Source organism: Myotis myotis, unplaced genomic scaffold, assembly GCF_014108235.1.
Source record: "Myotis myotis isolate mMyoMyo1 unplaced genomic scaffold, mMyoMyo1.p scaffold_m19_p_1, whole genome shotgun sequence".
NCBI classification, from domain to species: domain Eukaryota; kingdom Metazoa; phylum Chordata; class Mammalia; order Chiroptera; family Vespertilionidae; genus Myotis; species Myotis myotis.
The window spans coordinates 176,039,735-176,060,369 of record NW_023416313.1 but is presented as its reverse complement, the minus strand read 5'-3'; the positions used below and the strand labels follow the sequence as shown (position 1 = coordinate 176,060,369).

The window sequence follows — 20,635 nt, the reverse complement described above, 5'->3', positions numbered from 1 at the left end:
AGGCACCCCAGTGGGGACCCCCACCCTGATCCAGGACACCCTTCAGGGCAAACCAGCCAGCCCCACCCATGCACCAGGCCTCTATCCTATATAGTAAAAGGGTAATATGCCTCCCAGCACTGGATCAGCGGAGCCGAGAGGCCTCCCAGCACCAGGATCAGCGTGACAGGGGGCAGCGCCCAAACCCCCTGATTGCCCTGCAGCTCTGTGTGTGACAGGGGGCGGGGCCACAACCTCCCTATCCGCCCTGCTCTGTTTGTGACAGGGGAAGGCGCCCCAACCTCCTGATCAGCCCTGCTCTGTGCCTGATATGGGGGAGCACCCCAACCTCTGATCGCCCTGTGGCTCTGTGTGTGACAGGGTGCGGCGCCCCAAACTGCTCCCCCCACCATGGGCCCTGCGCTGTGTGTGACAGGGTAGTGCCATAACCTCCCCATCGGCCCTGCCCTGAGTGTGAGAGTGGCGGCGCCCCAACCCCCTGATCGGCCCTGCTCTGTGGGTGATAGAGGGTGGCGCCACAACCCCCCCCACCCCACGGGCCCTGCTCTGTGATGGGGTAGAGCCATAACCTCCCCATCGGCCCTGCCCTGAGTGTGACAGTGGCGGTATCCCAACCCCCTGATTGGCCCTGCTCTGTGTGTGACAGGGGGCGGCGCCCCAACTCCCCTATCGGTCCTACTCTCTGAGTGACAGGGGGCAGCTCCTCAACCCCCTGATGGGCCCTGCTCTGTGCGTGACAGGGGGGAGCTCCCCAAACCCCTGATCGACCCTGCTCCATGCGTGACAGGGTAAGGAGCCCCAACCCCCCTGATGGGCCCTGCTCTGTGTGTGACAGGAGGCAGCGCCCCAACCCCCGAATTGGCCCTGCTCTGTGCATGACGGGGTGGCGCCGCAACCTCCCCATCAACCCTGCCTTGAGTGTGACAGGGGGCGGTGCCCCAACCCCCCAATCAGCCCTACCCTGAGCGTGACTGGGGGTGGCATCGCAACCTCCCGATCCACCCTGCTCTGTGCATGACAGGGGGCGGTGCCCCAACACCCCAATCAGCCCTGCTCTGAGCCCGACCAGGGGCTGCACCTAGGGATTGGGCCTGCCCTCTGACACCCGGGAGCAGGCCTAAGCCAGCAGGTCGTTATCTCCCGAGGGGTCCCAGACTGCGAGAGGGCACAGGCCAGGCTGAGGTACGCCCCCTTCCTCCCCGAGTGCACAAATTTTTGTGCACCGGGCCTCTAGTTTAAATATAATTTACAAAGTAGAAAGATATTTAAACTGTACATCTTGATGATTTGATATACCTATACATTGTGAAAGGATTTCTCCCATATAGTTAATTAACATATCTCCTCACATATTTATATTTATAATTTTTAATGAGAACATTTAAGTTCTATTTTGTCAAATTTTAATTATAAAATAGTGTTATCAGCCATAATCACCATTTATACATTAGATCCTTAGACCTTATTTATCTTATAGCTGAATGTTGTACCCTTTTACCAACCTCTTGCTAGTTCCCTGTTTTCCCTTCCCTGGGAAACACTCACTTTTCTACTCTCTATTTCTAAAAGTTTGACTCATTTTTTTTTTTTAGATTTTCTGTACAAGTGATAACCATGCAGTTTTTATCTTTGTCTAACTCATTTCATTTAGCTTCATGCCCTCAGGATCTATCTTCATTGTCATAAACAGCAGGATTTCCTTCTTCCTCCTGTATATATATCACATCTTTATCCATTCTTCTGTTGATAGATACTTAGGTTGTTTCCATATATTGGCTATTGTGAATAATTAAGATGGCATTTTATAATCTTAATTTTTATCTTAAGAACCAAGTATGTCTTAGGGATGTGTCGAGAGTGTCCAAAACATATTTTATTCTTTTACTTTGATAATAAATACAATATTTCTCTAAAAATTGAATCTCCATAAAAATTCAACTTTTATAGCAATTAGAAGCACCAATATTTTAAGTTGTTATTCTTACACTAGGGGCCCAGTGCATAAATTTGTGTACCATGAAAGGAACTGTGGGCCATGAGGCTGCAGTGGGGAGCGGGGGTTTCTTGGCCCATCCTCCATGCCCCCTCTTGTCCCCTCCCACCATGGCCCCCGTTCCCCTCTCTGCCGGCAGCCGGTGTGGCTGGTGGTGCCGGCCCTGCTTGCATCCACTGATGGTGCTGAGCAATTGGGACCAGCGCCAGCAGCGGGTGCAAGCAGCAGCTCCAGCACCAGCTGTGGGTACAAGTGGGGCTGGCGCTGGCAGCGGGTGTGAGAGGCGGCTGCCAGCTCTGATCACCCCTTAGGAGCAGGGGGAAGTGGAGCAGCCCTGAGGGGTGATCAGGGCCGGCGCCGGCAGTGGGTGTGAACAGCGGCTCCGGTGCCGGCAGCAGGCATGAGTGCCAGGCAGGGGACCATGGCACGCAAGAGCAAAGAATTTTCAGTAACCACCAGAGGCTCTTCCTGATGACAGCCCCCACTCACCTGCTCCACCATCCTGCCATGGCCAATGCCCTCCATGTTCCGTGCACACCCCCTGGTGTTCAGCGCACATCATAGCAACCGGTTATTCTGTTCTGCTGTTTGGTCTATTTGAATATTAGGGTTTTATATATATACTAGAGGCCCGGTGCATGAAATTCGTGCACGGGGGGTGGAGGTGGGGTCCCTCAGCCTAACCTGCACCCTCTCCAATCCGGGAGCCCTCAGGGGATGTCCTACTGATGGCTTAGGCCTGCTCCCCATGGTTCTCTGCTGTCTATGGGGGCTGCTTGGCTGCTCCTGGGTTGCTGTGGGTGATGGCCAAGCAGGCCCTGCTCTCAGCGGCTGCCCCCCGGGACTGGAGGACTCCAGTGGGGTTGAGAGGACTGGGCGCTGCCATCTTGTGGCTATGGGTGCTGCCATCTTTGTGTCAGAGTGACAGTTAATTTGCATATTACTCTTTTATTAGATAGGATAAATTGTGGATTTAGAGATTATTTCTCTCTTTGTTTTTGGTGTTGACACACGTAACCTTTTCTACATTCAGCACATTTTTAAAACAACTCTTTTGGAATGTAAAGATTCTTTACAGTTATTACAGTTTTATAAAAACACTAGAGGCCCAAAACACAAAATTCATGCAAGAGTAGGCCTTCCTTCCCCCGGCTGGTGGCACTGGCTTCCCTCTGGCAGGACCTGGGCTTCGCTCGAAGGTCTGGCTTTATCTGGAAGGTTGTCCAGAAGGACATCTGGTCTAATTAGCATATTATGCTTTTATTATTATAGATCTTTAAAGAGACTGGATAACTTGGTTTTTAGTTTTTTAAATGCTACAATTGTTTTTAAGTTTTATATTTTATTTTAGGTCATATTGATGCTTTTACTTCAAAACTTTTCTTGCTAGAAGAAATTACCTCAGAAGAATTAAAAGAAAAAATTTCAGCACTCAAGTAAGAAAGTTTACTTTGTGGTAGTGATTGTTAAACTTGTTAATATGACCACAAATTTTTCTTTATTTCTAAATACTGGTCAAGTTTAAATACTTCCATTTTTAAAACTTTTAAGCCTTTTATACATTAAGGCTTCTCCTGACACAATTTGTGATCTATCCATATTAATCTCAATCTCCAAATTAAATATAATGCCAGTGGCACCAGTCTTTCTACGTAAGACAGCAGAGGCTGGAGCAAAGAGTAGCCCAGCATCTTGGAGGTGCACAGAACCATACATTGCACCCCTTTTCAGGGATGGGAAAGAAAAGGACAGTCACAGGCTCTTAGCTCTCAGGATTGTATATACTCATTTAGACGTACTAATTTCTAAAAGTTTATCCCTCTACCAAGCATTTCTGTACATCAGAGTGAAATGAATTTACTCAGAACAATAAATGCAAAGGAAATAACTTATGAGCATTATGTAATTTGCACCTCCCAAATTTCTAGGAAGGACTGGTGGTAGCATTATCTCCATTTTATATGTAAGGAAACTGGGACTCTGAATTGCCCCGGAGCAGACAGCTAAGCTAGTGACATCCTTGGTAGATAATATATTTGATTTACCACTTAGGATGAGAAATTGTCCTGATTTACACTAGTTGCATAGTTCCAGCCTTGAGGCTTGACACAGTTTTTCAAACTTTATTTCTCTGCTTGAACTTATAAATGTCCACTTCAAATATAAGAATTGCTTCTTTCCAGGGGTAACCTATGTAAAGCTTTTTCATACATCACATTTACATACATTTACATACGTAAAGTTTTTGTGTACATTATTCAGCACCTGTCCCACATCACCCAGTGAAAACCATTTTTAAATAAATAAGAAAGGCAATGAGTTTAGGTTTAGAAAAGGTATAAAGAAATACCTTATATTTCATTTGTCTTTATCCTGTCCCCTGTCAGTGGATTCTCTGGCATCACTCAATTTCTCTAAATTTAAAGTATCTCTCAATTTCTTTGGAAGCTAATTTAGGGCCATTTCTAAAAGGCAAGCTCTTATGCAGATTGGTTCTGCTAAAGACATCTGAACATTTTTAAAAGTTTATAATTTGAACATAAAGTAGTGATCTCCTTACAACTGCTCTAACAAAAGCCATTCCTTGGTGATTTTGAAGAAAACACAGGAAATGGCAAAAAAATAAGTAAATATTATACTTTAATCAAATTAGAAATAAATTTTGGTATTCTGTGTTTTAGCTGTTTTCTGAGGGCATTTCTCTTCCTAAAGATCTATAATTGTTAAGAGTAAGGGGGTTTTTTTGTTGTTTAATTATACATGAATTTCTTCCATTTTCTAGGATTTCAAGTTTATTTAATATCCTCCAACACATTCTAAAGAAATTAAGTAGGTAAGTATTTTTTGGAAAGTTTCATTGATATGTCTGATTTTCTTGGATGAAAATTCAAGAATACAAACTTTGAATATGTGCTGTTAGGAATAAATATAATATAACACAGAAGATCTATTTTTGTGTGTCAAAGTTGAAGTTGTGAAAATATAACTAAAAAGATAATATTTACATTTTTCTATAAGGCTTATTTTATTGGTTTCCTATTGCCACTGTAACATACGATTACCACAAACTTAGAACAACACAGTGTATTCTCTTACAGTTCTGCAGGTCAGAAACCTGAAATCATCTTCCATTGGACTAAACTCATGTCAGCAGGGCTGGTTCCTTCTGGAGGCTCTGAGGGGACAATCATTTCCTTGCCTTACTTTTCAGCTTCTAGTGGCTGCCTGTATCCCTTGCCTTTGACTCCTATCTCCATCTTCAAAGCAAATCACTCAAATTTCTGCTTTCCTTGTCACATTTGCAAAGCCATTAAACGTAACATTAACAGTTCTGGAGATTAGAATGTGGACATCCTGGGTGACAGTTATTCAGCCTACCATAGATATATATTGTTCACATTTTCAGGGTAAGGAAGCAACATAGACTAGTGATTAAAAGTCATTAGCTCCATGGAAAATATTAGAATATGGATTCTCCACCCAATCATTTATCAAACTAAATAAGTGAACTTGTTGCATGAACTTTTGTGTCTTTCTGTTATGCCCTTACCAAAAGATAAACTAAAAAACAATTCAAGAAAGAGTCTGATCAAAAATCTCAAAGTTCTAACTCTCCTACTTATGAAATGATGGTGTTGAGTTCAGTAATTTTCTAGGTACTTTTCAGTTCTCAGATTCTGTGATTCTGTAGCAGGATTTTTATTTTATATATTCTGTTATTCATATAAAACAATGCTTATACATGAAATTTTTTTAAATTTATTTATTGTCGGGAGTATTACAGTTGTCCCCAATTTTCTCCCTTTTTGCTCCTCTCCACCCAGCCCCCCACCCCACCCCAAGCTTTCACCACACTATTATGTGTGTCCATGGGCTATGCATATATGTATATATGTTCTTTAGTTAATCTCTCTCATCCCTCCCACCCGCCTCCCTACTGAGATATAATTTGAGTCAGTCTATCCCATATATCCATGCCTTTTGACCCATTTTGTTTGTCAGTTTATTTTGTTCATTTGATTCCACATATAAGTGAGGTCATGTGATATTTGTCTTTCTCTAATTGGCTTATTTGCTTAGCATTATACTCCCCAGGTCTATGCTGTCACACAGGGTAAGAGTTCCTTCTTTTTTACGGCCACATAGTACCATAAACCCTTGATTTGGTGGACTTCAGATTTAACAGACAAAATTTCCAGTCCATATGTCATGTGAAAATTAACACCCTAATGATATTAAAATGCTTTTAATAAGATTTGCTTATAATTAAATTAAAAGGTTTTTTGTTATTGTTACCAATTCACTGTTATTTTTAATAAATTTTTGCATATAGGCCATATATTGGGGAAAACACTGTATTAATTTCACCGATGTAACTACATATTACATATCGACAGTTATCTGCAAGAACAATGTTCAGCAAATGATTAGCATGTGATCAATTAGCACGGGAGGTAATTGATTCTGTTGTGGCATTGCGTGACTTTCTGCAGCAATTGAATGCCTGCCAGCAGATGTTCCCATGTGCACTATGCCATGCCCTAGCTGTATGCATTTGTTTTGTCACTAGAGGTGACTGGTGAATACACACATTTACTAGACCTATTCACTATAAATTTAAAATTACAGTAATACATACAGAAAACTTTTCAGTGAAACTAAACTTTTCATACATGTTTGATTTTAATTACACAAACATGTCTACACTAGAGGCCTGGTACACAAAATTCATGCACAGGAGGGAGGGGTCCCCTCAGCCAGCCTGCACCCTCTCCAATCCGGGACCCGTCGGGGGACATCCCTCTCACAATCCTGGACCGCTGGCTCCTAATCGCTCACCTGCCTGCCTGCCTGGTTGGCCCTAACTACCCAACCCTGCCAGCCTGGTCACCCCCAACTGTCCCCCCCACTGGCCTAGTCTCCCCTCACTGCCTCCCTCCCCCTCCAGCCAAGTTGCCCCCAACTGCCCCCCCACACCAGCCTGGTCGCCCCTCATGGCCACCCACCAGCCTGGTTGCCCTACACAGCCTGCTGTTCAGTCGTTTGGTTGTCCTCACTAATTCCCCAGCAGGACTGAGGGTACTGGGCACTGCCATCTTGTGGCTGTGGGTGCTGCCATCTTTGAGGGCGGGGCAGTCAGTTAGCATATCCCCCTCCTTATTGGCTGTGGGCACCACCATCTTTGCGATGGCATGAGGGTCAATTAGCATATTCCCTCTTAACTAGATAGGATAAGTAAAAACAGGTAAACTAATTTGTCAAATTTTTAACATATATATTTGGAAAATTTACTTTATTCTATAACAGACTTCAGCTTTAACAGACACCCCCTCACCTGAATTAGTTCCTTGTAGCAAGGTTTAACTACATTCCATGGTGTAAATGTACCACAGATGAGTGGATACCTCATCTACTGATGGGCACTTGGGATCTTAGTTATTGTAAATAACGCTGCTCTAAACATAGGGGTGCATATTTTCTTTCTGATTGGTATATCGGGACTCAGGATAAATTTCCAGAAGTTGGATCACTGGATCAAAGGGCAGTTCCATTTTTAATTTTTTGAGGAAACACCACACTGTTTTCCACAGTGTCTGCATTCCCACCGGCAGTGTACTAGGGTTCTTTTTTCTCCACATCCTCGCCAGCTCTGTTATTTGTTGATTTATTGATGGTAGCATTCTGACAGGTGTCTGGTGATATCTCATTATAGTTTTTATTTTCATCTCTCTAATTATTAGTGACCTTGAGAATTTTTTCATATGTCTCTTGGCCATCTGTTTGTCCTCTTTGGAGAAGTGTATATTCACTTTGCTCATTTTTAAATTGAATTGTTAGCCTTCCTGGTGTTGAGTTGTATGAGTTCTTTATATATTTTGGAAAATAACCCCTTATCAGATATGTCATTTGCAAATATGTTCTCCCATATAGTGGGTTCCATTTTCATTTTGTTGGATGGTTTCTTTTGTTGTACAGAGCTTTTAGTTTGATCTTGTCTCATTTGTTTATTTTTTCCTTTGTTTCTCTTGCCCTAGGAGATGTATTTGCAAAAATACTGCTACATGAGATGTCTGAGGTTTTACTGCCTATGTTTTCTTCTAGGATTTTTATGGCTTCATGGTTTACATTTAAGCCTTTTATCTATTTTGAGTTTATTCTTATGTATAGTGTAAGTTGGTGGTCTAGTTTCTTTTTGTTTTCTGTTGGGGTTTTTTTGCATGTACCTGTCCAATTTTCTCAACACCATTTATTGAAAAGACTATCTTTACTCCATTATATGCTCTTGCCTCCTTTGTCAAATATTAGTTGACCATAATATTGTGTGTTGATTTCTGGGGTCTCTGCTTTATTCCATTGTTCTATATGCATGTTCTTGTGTCAGTACCAGGCTGTTTTGATTACAATGGCTTTGTTTGTATAGTTTGATATCTGGTATTATGATCCCTCCAACTTTGTTCTTCTTTCTCAAGATTGCTGAGGCTATTCGAGGTTTTTTTGATTCCATATAAATTTTTGGAATATTTGTTCTAGATCTTTGAAATATGCCATTGGTATTTTAATAGGAATTGCATTGTGTCTGTCAATTGCTTTGGGTAGTATGGACATATTAAAATGTCCATAACATTAAAGATGTTATTCTTTCAATCCATGAACACAGTATATGCTTCCACTTGTTTGTATCTTTCTCTGTTTCTTTTTTCAATGTCCTATAGTTTTCAGGGCACATGTGGAGGGCACCCAATAGATGGCTCTCCTCCCCTCCCCTCCCCTCCCCTCTCCTCCCCTCCCCTCCCCTCCACTCCACTCCCCCCTTCTTTCTCTCTCTCTTTCTCTCTCCCCTCTCTCCCTTCCTCCCTCCCTCCCACTCTATCTAAAATCAATTGAAAAAATATACTCAGGTGAGGATTAACAAAACAAAAATGCCATCAATTTCTGGGTGTTACTTTTGTATCCTGCTACTTTCTTGAATTCACTTATTAAATCTAGTTTTTTGGTTGAGTCTTTAGAGTTTTCTATGAAATTTTATTATCACTGTCTTAGTTTCTGTATTAGGTCTACTGCAAATGTAAAAAAAATTACCACAAAATTGGTGTTGTAGAACAACACGAAGTTGTTATGTTGCAGTTCTATAAGTCCGAAGTCTAACAGGTCTCCCTGGGCTCAAATCAAGGCATTGCAGGGCAGCTTTTTTTCTGTAAGGCTCTGGTGTGTTCTGTTTCCTTGATGTTTGTGTATTCTAGAGGCCACCTGCTTCCTTGGCTCATGCTCCTCTTCCTCCATCTTCAAAATTTCAAAGGCAAATTGAGTCCTCCTCACATCACATCACTCTGACCTCTTCCACAGTCGCATCTCTCTCTGAGTGTCTTCTGCCTCCCTTTTCTACATATAAAGACTCTTATGATTATAATGGGCGCACTAAGGTAAACTCCCAGGAAAATCTTACTGTTTTAAAATCAGCTGATTAGGAACCTGAATTTCATCTTGATTCTCCTTTGCCATGTAGTGTAACATATTCACAGATTCTAGGGTTTAGGACATAGGCATTTTGGGGAGGCCATTTTATTCATCGTGTATATTGTACTTTTGTGGCACTTTTAAGATACTCTTCTTTGGAGCACCTGTCTCATTTTTATAAATTCTTTCTGTAAACCAAAGCCACCCTTATTTTTAGTGAAGTTAGTTAAGCTATGATTTTCATTGATGAAATGTCAATCTTTAAAATATTATTTATTCCTATTACCAAATCAACTATTATTCATTTCTTTATATGGAAATATGAAAGTGATGGTTTGGTAAAGAAATGCTCCAGAGTAAGAATATTCTGTGCCACCTTGGTCTATTACTTTTCTGTTTAAAAATTTAATGAAAACGTAACTTATCAGGTTTGTAGGCAGATCCATAACACTAAAGTATGATTAATTCTTATTTTTAATGACATATTATGGGGGAAAACTGATGTTCTCCTTAGCACTTTTGAGCTGAAAGAGTGTAAAATCCTAAGAAAGCACAGTATATTAATCATATTCTTTTAGCTCTTTATGTTGATACACTTTCTAAGGAAAAATATACATTTGATGTTTGACAGATCTGATTACTGTGACAATGGAGATTATGACTAAGGGTATGGCCTGTGGAGTTCAATTGTCTGATTTTTATCCAAGGCTTATACTCAGAACTTTGGGCATATTGCTTACCATCTCTAATTCCCATTTATCTCTAGTACTAGAGACCTGGTGCAAGAAATTCGTGTATCTGTAGGGTCCCTAGTACTAGAGGCCCGGTGCATGAAATTTGTGCATGGGTATGGTCCCTAGGCCTGGCCAGCCTTCAGGGCCGATCAGGGCTTTCCAGCTGCCGGCCCAGGCCTCCCTTCCCAGGCTGCCAGCTGGGGCCTTCCTTCGTTCCATGCCTCCCCCTGGTGGTCAGCACACATCATAGCAAGTGATTGAACTCTCAGGGGGACAATTTGCATATAAGTCTTTTATATATAGACTAGAGGCCCGGTGCACAAAAATTTGTGCATTGGCAGGGGGGGTGTCCCTCAGCCCCACTTGTGCCCTCTCACAGTCTGGGACCCCTCGTGGGATAACGACCTGCTGGCTTAGGCCCACTTCCGGGTGGCAGAGGGCAGGCTCAATCCCTAGGTGCCTGCCCTGCAGCCCCTGGTCGGGCTCAGAGCAGGGCCAATTGGGGAGTTGGGGCACCGCCCCCTGTCATGCACAGAGCAGGGCGGATTGGGAGGTTGGGGCACTGCCCCCTGTCACACTCAAGGCAGGGCCGATGGGGAGGTTGTGGTGCCACCCCCTGTCACGAACAGAGCAGGGCAGATCAGGGGGTTGGGCACCTTCCCCTATCACACACAGAGCTGGCCGATCAGGGGGTTGGGGCACTGCCCCCTGTCACACACAGAGCAGGGTGGATCGGGAGGTTGTGGCGCCACCTCCTGTCACACACAAAGCCGGCCGATCAGGGGATTGGGGCACTGCCCCCTGTCAGGAACAGAGCAGGGCTGATGGGGGGGTGTTGGGGCGCAGCCCCCTGTCACACTCAGGGCAGGGCCAATCAGGAGGTTGTGGCACTGCCTCTGTCATGCAGAGCAGGGCCGATCAGGGGGTTGGGGTGCCGCCCCCTGTCACCCACAGAACAGGGCTGATCAGGGGGTTGGGGAGCTCCCCCCTGTCACACACAGAGCAGGGTTGATCAGGGGGTTGGGGCGCCGCCGCTGTCACCCACAAATCAAGGCCAATAAGGGGGTTGGGGTACTGCCCCCTGTCACCCACAGAGCAGGGCCTATCTGGGGGTTGCAGCGCCACCCCCATGACACTGCTCCAGGGGCCAGGAGCCCTCTCTGGTCCTCTGATCCCGGGGCCGGGAGGCCTCTCCGCTCCGCTGATCCCGGGGTCCTGAGGCCTCGTGGCTCCGCTGATCCCAGGCTGGGAGGCCTCTCCACTCAGCTGATCCCGGGCCGGGAGGCCTCTCCGTTCCGCTGATCCCGGGCGGGACGCCTCTCAGCTCTAGTGATCCTGGGCGGGACGCCTCTCAGCTCCGCTGATCGCGGGGCCCTGAGGCCTCGCGGCTCCGCTGATCCCGGGGTGGTGAGGCCTTGCCGCTCTGCAGCTTCGGGGCTGTTTGGCTTCGCTCCACCGCTTGGAGCCTGCATATGCAAATTAACCGCCATCTTTTAGCTTCTATAATTGAAACATTGTATCTTTTGGAGCTGTTGCTTCAGGAGCTTAGAGCCGGCGGCAGGTGGGGAACCTTGGCTTCCTCCATCGCCGGGGCAACCAAGCCTCCTGTTCGCTTCAGCTGCCTCGCTGCCGGCCGCCATCTTGGTTGGCAGTTAATTTGCATATCGCCCTGATTAGCCAATGGGAAGCGTGTCGGAGATATGGTTAATTACCATGTTTGTCTATTATTAGGATGGATAGATAGATAGATAGATAGATAGATAGATAGATAGATAGGGTTAATAATATTATGCCTTGAAGGTTTGTTGTGGAGGATATAGTAATAAAATGGATATAAGCAGTACAAGAGTTAACTCATGATAAACATTCAATATATATCAACTGTTATTGTTACTCTTATTTTTGTAGCACCTCATATTGTATTGTGATTGTTGACTGTTTCTGCTACTTTCTTTTAAACTGCTAAGTGTGGTGAATGTGTCACATTCATTTTTGTATCTCTCTTCACCTATTACTAAATACAAAGTAGGTGCAATGTTGGTTGAATTAATTAAAATGTTCTGTATAAGGATTATAAAAATGTACATTCATGAAATGTCTTTCTGTATAAATGTGTTGTCCATGGATTAGAGAATTAGGCAGACTATTTGTTTCCCATTAAATTATTGAAAACTTACAAAGTGGCTGATAAGACAGTAAAATGAAAATAATTATATATCTTGAACTTTGGAATAAGAATTAAAATTAGTTACCTAAAAGATGTGAAAATAGTTTAAAAGACTTCTTAAATCTTATTTGGTCATAAAAGTATTTTTAGAGGTGATACTCTATTCCCATATTGTTTTTTATTTTACTCATAGACCATGATTAAGAAAATGTTATTAAAATTGACACACTGAGTTGAGTTTTATTCTGTGGATTTAGCTTGCAGGAGGGTTCCTACTTGTTGTCCCATGCAGCAGAAGATTCTTCTCTCCTGATCTACAAGACCTCTGATGGAAAAGTTACTAGGACAGCATACAATTTGCATAAAACACATTGCAGCCTTCCTGCTGTACCTTCCAGTCTCTCAGTTCCCTGGGTTCCATTAGACCCCAATCTGTTGTTACCATATCATATACATCATGGAAGAATACCTTGTACTTTTCCACCTAAGTCACTGGGTCCCACAACACAACAAAAGGTAAGATCTTTTTTTAAAATAAATGTTCCATTGTGTTGTTTATTATTAATCTATTTCACCAAGTATATAGTGTTTCACTCTGATATCCACATTTGCCATATTAATCATAATACCATTGTAAAAACTTCATCCATAGGAAGGATAGATAAAGTTGTATGCCCTACTGAGTTCAGTTGTTATGTCAGGAAACTTTCTCTTTTTTTGTACGCTTTATAAATCAACTAAAGGAAATTCTACTAGCTTGCCCGGGTTGGGGAAGGGGAGAAGGCATGAGTAAGGCATCCACATAGTTAAATCCTTGTGTTCCTATGAAAAGCAAAGTTATGTTTTTGGTAGTTTTTGTTTATGATACTGCTTTACTTCATTAAATATTTGAGACAATTTACAGAAGAATACATACAATAAAATTATGATGCAATTAAAAATTGATAAGCAGGATATAAAAACATATAAAAATAAGTGTTAGTAATTAGGGAATGCAATGTGCCTTATTAAAAGTACAATAAAACACTCCCTGCCATGTGAGGATGCAACAAGAAGACAGCCGTCTACAAACCAGGACACAAGTTCTCACCAGAACAGAACTTGCCAGCACCTTGATCTTGTACTTTTCTGCCTCCAGAACTGTGAGAAATAAATGTTTGTTTTCTAAGCCTCCTCTAATGACACCCCCCAAAAAAGTACAATGAAATGTTAAAGACTTTGTGTTTTGCTAAGTATTGTATAACTCAGTATTTATTGAATTATAATTAATGTTACTCTCTTTATAGAATCCTTCCCAGAAATACCAGTTGAATGATTTTTCCCTATCTGAAACGTCTGTAAAGCCATGACTAAGAAATACTCTTTACGACGTCACTCATTCTTTATATCATGGAAGAAATTTCAATTTGAGTTTAGTTTTAGTAAAAGTTTTGTCCCCTACAAATATGAATATGAATGTTTAGTAAACAAAAACCCAGTGTATTTTCCTTCTGTGTTGCCAAAAATCTTTGAGTCAAAATCATTGTCTGAGTTCTGTAATCTCTTTAACATGTGCGTCCCAGAACATATATCACTTGTCTATCCTGTGGATGTTTTCCATTCTTGTATTTTCTTTCTTTGTGAGTAAATATACTCAAGTCCTTTGAAAAATCGCTGAAATTTTTTTCCATAAGTTAGTGAATGGGGTGTTTATATGTTTTTCAGTTTCTTAATGTTACTGTTTGAGAAGATCTTTTTAGAAATGAGGACTCCTTACACATTCTTAGCTAACTTTGTTCAAGAAGATTTATAAATGTTAATTAGTTGCTACTAGTGAAAGATTAGAGAAAGTTAGTTGTTAGCATTTTAAGTCATTTCATCTAAAATTTTGGTTGGCTATTTCTAGTTTACATGTAATATAAGTAGTGATTTTTATAACCTCCTAAAGCACAATTTTCTTAACTAAACAATAGTAATTGAAAACTATTTTTGAAGGATTTATATTATTTCTAGAATAATGATTTCCTTTTGATTTAGAAAGTCTGATGTTAGTTTCTCAATAATTCTCTGTGGAGTGGCTTATTCCTTTTAATACCTTGACACAATTCAGTATGTCCAGGATTTGGCCACATAAATGCCAAGTTAAACAATTCAACTATATATATACTACTGAACACTTTGTTCATTTGTATTTTTTTAGGATGGTTCATGCAGCCTGGCTGGCATGGTTCAGTGGTTGAGTGTCAACCTATGAACCAGGAAGTCGGTTCGATAACCAGTCAGGGCATATGCCTGGGTTGTGGGCTCGATCCCTAGTGTGGGGCATGCAGGAGTCAGCCAATCAATGATTCTCTCTCATCATTGATGGTTTTATCTCTCTCTCCCTTCTTCTCTGAAATCAATACAATTTTTTTTTTTTTTTTAAAGCTGCTTCATGCATTCAGTCCAAGGACAAATACTTAATGAGGTTATCCAAGGCCCGGTTGTATAGCTCAGCATTAGGTACACTCGAAATTAGGTAACTAATGCTTGGTTTGATTTTTTTCTCTAAGCCCATGGAAAGTTTTTGGTGACCTCTGACACACCTCCCTAATCTAGCCCTACATTGAGTGGGAGTTACCCCACTTTCCTCCCTACTTCCTGCTAGTTAGGCCATAGAAATTGGACGTTCTAATCTAACCAAGGTAGGCACAGATAGGGATACTAGCCTTAATAGCAATTGGAAAAGACCAAAGCTTCAGGGAACTTGGGGAAATAAGACACTATATGAAACAGAAATCATCTACTTCATGGTGTAAAAACTCACATAACAAATGTTTCTGCCTCTAATGTGATCCCCTAGTCTCTAGTCTACTTGAATTGAGATCTCATCTTCATGTAGTGCCTTAGGCACTAAAACCCTAAGAGTACCCCAGTAGAGCCTTCCTCTGCACAGAGCAAAGCTTAATAGGAGGATCCCATTTGCTTTTTGTGCTATTGCTGACTTCTGCTTCCAGTCCTTTTGCAATGGGTCTGTGCCTATCTCTTTTCTTCTTCAGCAGTCTCTGTAATAAACATTCATTACACACACACACACACACACACACACACACACACACAGTCTTACAATGGAAATTTCAGAATGCTTGCTTTCCTCAGTGATATAGTAGATAACAGTGTGGTCAGTATACTTTTATAGTAAACTAGAGGCCCGGCATATGAAATTCGTGTGCAGGTACAATCCTTAGGCCTGGCCTGTGATCAGGGCCATCTTCTCCAGCTGCCTGCAGCCAGCCCACCCCCCCCCCCCACCACCACCACCCTCAACTCCTCCCCTCCCCCCACCCCCGTGTCCCCTGCCACCACCCACCCCCGGTTCCCCGTTCATCATCGGGCAATTGGAGCCTGCCGGTCAGGGAAAGGGACCAAAAGATGGTCAGTGCGCCTCATAGTGACTAGTCGAGCAATCGTTCTGGTCATTCCACTATTAGGATCAATTTGTATATTATCCTTTTATTATATAGAATAGAGGCCCTGTGCACAGGTGGGGGCCAGCCAGCCTGCCCTGATGGGGGCCCCGGATTGGGCTGGGGTCCCCCTGGGGGGTGGGGCTGGCTGGGGCAAGGGGCCGCAGGTGATTTGCCAGCCTACCACTCCCCCGATCAGGGTAGGGGTCCCCACTGGGGAGTAGGGCAGCCGGGGCGAGGGGCCACTGTCATTCTGGTCTCTAGTCGTTCTGCCATTTTGGTCACTGGGCTTTTATTATATAGGATACTAGCTTCAGTGGGGAGTAGTCTAGATAATCTAAAAGCCATAGCACTTTTCTGCCGGGGTCCAACCCCAGCAGGTCCAGGGGTCCCCAAAGGTGTGGACGAAGTCGGCAAAGACGGAAGGACACAGAGACAGTGTTCAGTTGGTCAGCAGCCTAGCCACGATCTCCAGCCAGCATCTCCAGCCAAGTTCTGGTCTGGATCTCCAGAGAGGTTCTGCTCAGGATCTCCAGCCAGGTTCTGTGTCCATATTCTCTTGCTCTAGGTTCTCCAGCCAGGTTCTGTCCAGGTTCTCCAGCCAGGTTCAGTCACCAGTTTCTAGTCAGGTTCTCTTGCCATGTTCTATCCAGGTTCTGTAGCCAGGTTCTGTCTCTAGGTTCTTCAGCCAGGTTCTCTCACTAGGTTCTGTCTCTAGGTTCTGTTGCCAGTTTCTGTCCAGGATCTTTTGCCATGTTCTCTCCAGCGAAGTTCTTCTGTCTCTAGGTTCTGTGTAGGTTCTGTCTTCTAAGTTCTGTCTTGTTACATCTGTATTTATACCAGTTGATTCCAATCCTATCAATCTCTATTCCAAAGGTTAGGGCGTTTCTTATCTCCATTCCAGGGAGTAAAGATTATGTAGCTTAAGCATGATTGTTCATAGTTAAAGTGATTAATTACCCGCCTGGCACTTAGTTAAGAGGTTTTATTCCCTCCCTAACTTCAGGGGAAAATCCCTACCTGGGGAAACAACCTTTCTCAGAGAGGTGACCTTGGTTAAAACACATAGTGCCAAGAAGGTGAGCAAACATATTAAGAACAGTATGCCATATATGCCAGGTCCCTTGAAACAGCAAGGATGGACCGGCTCCCAGCACTTTTCTAATCAGTATGTTACAGTTGTTCATCAGATTCAGACAGACTAGCAGACTCAGATCCCAACTCAAGTTTGTCCTTTCTAGTCATCTAATTGTAAACCAAAAAATGCCCCTAAAGGGACAAGATATTAGGTGAGAGAAGCTGGGGTCTGCTTCATTCTTAGTGAGCGAGTAACCCTTTGGAACAATGCTAGTAATATGTCTGTTGGATTAGGAATAAGAGAGTGTTGGGAGTTCCAGTATCACCCATTACTCCAAGGTCTACACTTCACTGGACAAGATGTGAAGGCTACAAGGTGGCTAGGAAAAATAGAGGCAGAGCCTGGCCAGTGTGGCTCAGTCATTGAGCATCATCCCAGGAACCCAGAGGTCCCCGGTTTGATTCCTGGTCAGGGCACATGTCCTGCAGGACACATGGCCTGCAGAAGGAATCCAGTCAATGATATTTCTCTCTCATTGATGTTCCTCTCTCTCTCTGAAAATCAATAAAATCATATTTTTAAAAAGAAAAATAGAAGCAGATATGGACAGGTTCTGGGGGAAAGGTCTCAGGTTATGCAGCTTTGGTCCTCTGTGAGGCTTGGCTCTCCATTAACTATTTTAAAACTTTATGCTCTCTCAGTGGCCAAGGAGATGGCAGCATTTCTAGATCTCATCTTCAGAATGACTATAATTAGCAAGGGATTGTGTCTTAAGAATATATCTCTCTCTTCCCTAGACAATGAATTATAGCTAGAAAGTGAGGATGGGCAGCAACTTGCACCGAAGAGTAGACATTAAGGCAGAACTAGCACCCCAAAAAGTTTTTCCCCCACTTCCCTTCTTTCTCTTTTTCCATCCTCTGTGGTCTCCTTCCATTTTGGAATTTCTCCCCCTTTACCAGCTCTAACCTTCTTGTATTTCCTTTCCCTCCCTTCATAGTTTTCATTTCTCTCACTTTGTTATGGCAGACATGTTGCTAAAAAGGCCTGTAATTCCCTCATTTTCTAATTTAACATTTCAACCTCTTCCAAATTTAACATAGAAAGTGGTTTCCCCTCCACTTCTCTTCATCTACCCTGATCTTGAAAATTTAGCCCTTTAAAACTTTGTGAGATTAAAGCTTATTCAGAAGCAGCCAGGTGGTTAGGGATTAAAAAATATACAAGGACCATTCACAAAGAAAGTAATACATGTGGTAATAATGACTGTATATAAATATGTTGTAAACATGTTAAACCATTTTCTGTTCTTTGCTTCATCTCTTAGATTAGTGGAACAAGAATGCCTACACACAGCCGCAGGAATCCAGTTTCCACGGAAACCAAAAGCCTGCCTGCTCAGCAAGTTGAAAATGAAGGAGTGGCTCCAAATAAAAGAAAAATAACATAAGGACTCTACCGTGGAAAATGAAGAAGAAACAGTTATAGCAGTTCAATTCAGAAAAGTTTGAGGGGACACATGCCTAAAAGATCAGTAGACAAGATGAACATTTTTTCTGTAGTGTCCTTGAGAGTTCTTAGAGTGCCTTGAAAAAATGTGTTGGCTGTGTGGGAATGTTTTAACTAAAATGGAATGCTATACTCTTAACTCTTGATGTTTGAGGAGAACCTAGATATGTTTTAACATTATCATGGCAGAGAAATATATAGCAAAGAAATTATTTTTGTAATAAACCTTTTTCAAAAATTATAAATAGGAAAATAATTTGCTTTTTTTTCAACAACAACACTTATTGTGTGTTATATTAATTGAGCTATATCACCAGCCTGCTGAGAGTGGCTCAAATGGTTAAGTCTTGCCACTGTCAGAGATAATTTGGAGTAACATGAAACCTTGTTTCTGACCAATTGTGACAGTTTTTATATATGATTTTTAAATGATGATTGTTGCAGGTTAATAAAGTTAATACCTTTAAAAGCTTAGCAAAATTCCAGTGCAGAAGCCAAATTTTAAAATAATAAGCTTCCTGCCTTTGAAAAGTTAACAATTTTTGTTGGGCAACCATCAGTTTGTTAAACAGCTTTTATTGTGTTACAGGTTTGATGACCAATACCTCTATCTCTTGGCACAAATCCCAGCTGAGTGTTGAAATACACTGAAAACAGAGATGAGCATGTTTTCCAGAAACATCTCATTATTTCAACTGATAAGGCTAATGTGTGGTAAAACATAAGCTATTTTTCCCTTATCTATACTGATTAATTTAAATTTTCTATAACCATATCAGTGAATTTGGGAAAGTACATGATCAGCTGATATTAATGTAGCTAATTTGGTCTTAAGAAGGGGTGGACTTATTTAATTTTTATATTCTTGTGCTTTAATGTCCACTAAAGTTTTCAGAGATACATGCAACATTTGTAAAGCAGGTTTTGTAATCTACGGCAATATGAGCTTTGTTTTTGTAATTTTTATGTGTTTTATTATTAATATTAGAAATTTACAATATAAGAAATCTAGAAATTTCTAGATTCCTAGAAATCTTCCCAACTGTGATAAGAATTCAGCATTTTCATCTTCGATTACCAAGTTTTATTTTGTTTAGACTTTTGGTCAGTTATAAAGTATTTTTATTTAATGAGTAATTATTAGTAAAATTGTTTTATGTATTTTAACATATGATTTCCTCATCCTCCCACTTCCTTTTTAAAACATTGAGCCTCTTTTTTAATGGATTTGGTTTTTTGTTTTGTTTTGTTTTTAGCTTTGTCACAGACTCCCATGTCCCAGAAATACTTTAGTTGTGAATCATTTGGCACTTAACCTAGGGAAAGTCAGGGATTCCCTTGGAATTTGCTCTTTTAAAAGAACCAGACGATGATTTCTTCAGACTTCTAAATACCAGAAAGTCTTGGCTTTTCATTTTCTTTTTTTAATACTACTTTTTACTTAGAAAATTATTGATCTTGCAAGTGATTATTTTGAAATTATCTTACCCATACATTTAAGTAACTGTGATAATGTATGTAAAGCTAGTCTTAGTTTTCCACTTGTGCTTAAGTAAGCTTTTATAAAACATATTTGATCATGTCTTGTATTCTTGTTCATGATTCTTAGTGCTGAGAATGTGTAAGTAACAAAATGACATTGATAGTATAAGCAAAGATTTTTTTTTCTCTAAGAACAAAACACTCAGTGTTAGCAAGGATGTGATGAACCTAGCCCATTTATATGTCCACGGTGAAGGTATAATTTATACATACCTCTTGGAAAATATTTTATTCAGTAAAATTTGATCTAAAGTAGGTCCCACTCTTTCATAGCGTCTATGTATACATATATCACAATATTTATTTGTTTATTTGACTTACTGTCTTTTTTCTTCAATAATAGACTCCATGCTCCGCCAGGACGGGCATATTTGTTTTGTTCACCATTATATAACCACACCTAACATAAGTGTCTGTCTTGTAGTTATTTAGTAAATATAGGTTGGCTGTATGAATAAATTAATGTGTAGATGTCAGGGATAGATTCTTTTCCCCAGAAGCTCACATTCCAATGAAGGACATGATACCATCTATGTAAGTAAGTGCTCTGGTAAAGTTACATGAGAAAGTCATCTAATCTAGACCTGGTAATTAAGGCAGATTTTCTGAGATAAAGACTTGAGCTGAGTCTTTTAAAAATGAGTGAGAGTTAGGTCCTAGCTGGGTAGCTCAGTTGGTTAGAGCATCGTCCCAATATGCCAAGGTTGTGGGTTCGATCCCCAGTCAGGATAC

The 20,635-nt window shown here is 41.7% G+C and overlaps 1 protein-coding gene across 10 annotated transcripts in view; it reads left to right on the top strand.

The window, feature by feature from the left end:
• ICE2 (interactor of little elongation complex ELL subunit 2) overlaps positions 1 to 19,943 on the top strand; it is a 79,264-nt gene extending 59,321 nt beyond the window's left edge. For 7 of the 10 annotated variants that reach the window (XM_036303456.1, XM_036303494.1, XM_036303446.1 and 4 more), the window contains 4 exons: positions 3,345 to 3,429; positions 4,776 to 4,826; positions 12,607 to 12,865; positions 18,180 to 19,943. In XM_036303456.1, the coding sequence (XP_036159349.1) occupies positions 3,345 to 3,429; positions 4,776 to 4,826; positions 12,607 to 12,865; positions 18,180 to 18,302 (518 nt within the window). In that variant the 3' untranslated portion in view covers positions 18,303 to 19,943. Of the gene's footprint in view, positions 1 to 3,344; positions 3,430 to 4,775; positions 4,827 to 12,606; positions 12,866 to 13,635; positions 13,872 to 18,179 lie in introns of those variants that run through there. The other 3 variants (XM_036303484.1, XM_036303528.1, XM_036303520.1) reach the window with 3 other exon arrangements.
• Positions 19,944 to 20,635: the final 692 nt, after the last annotated feature.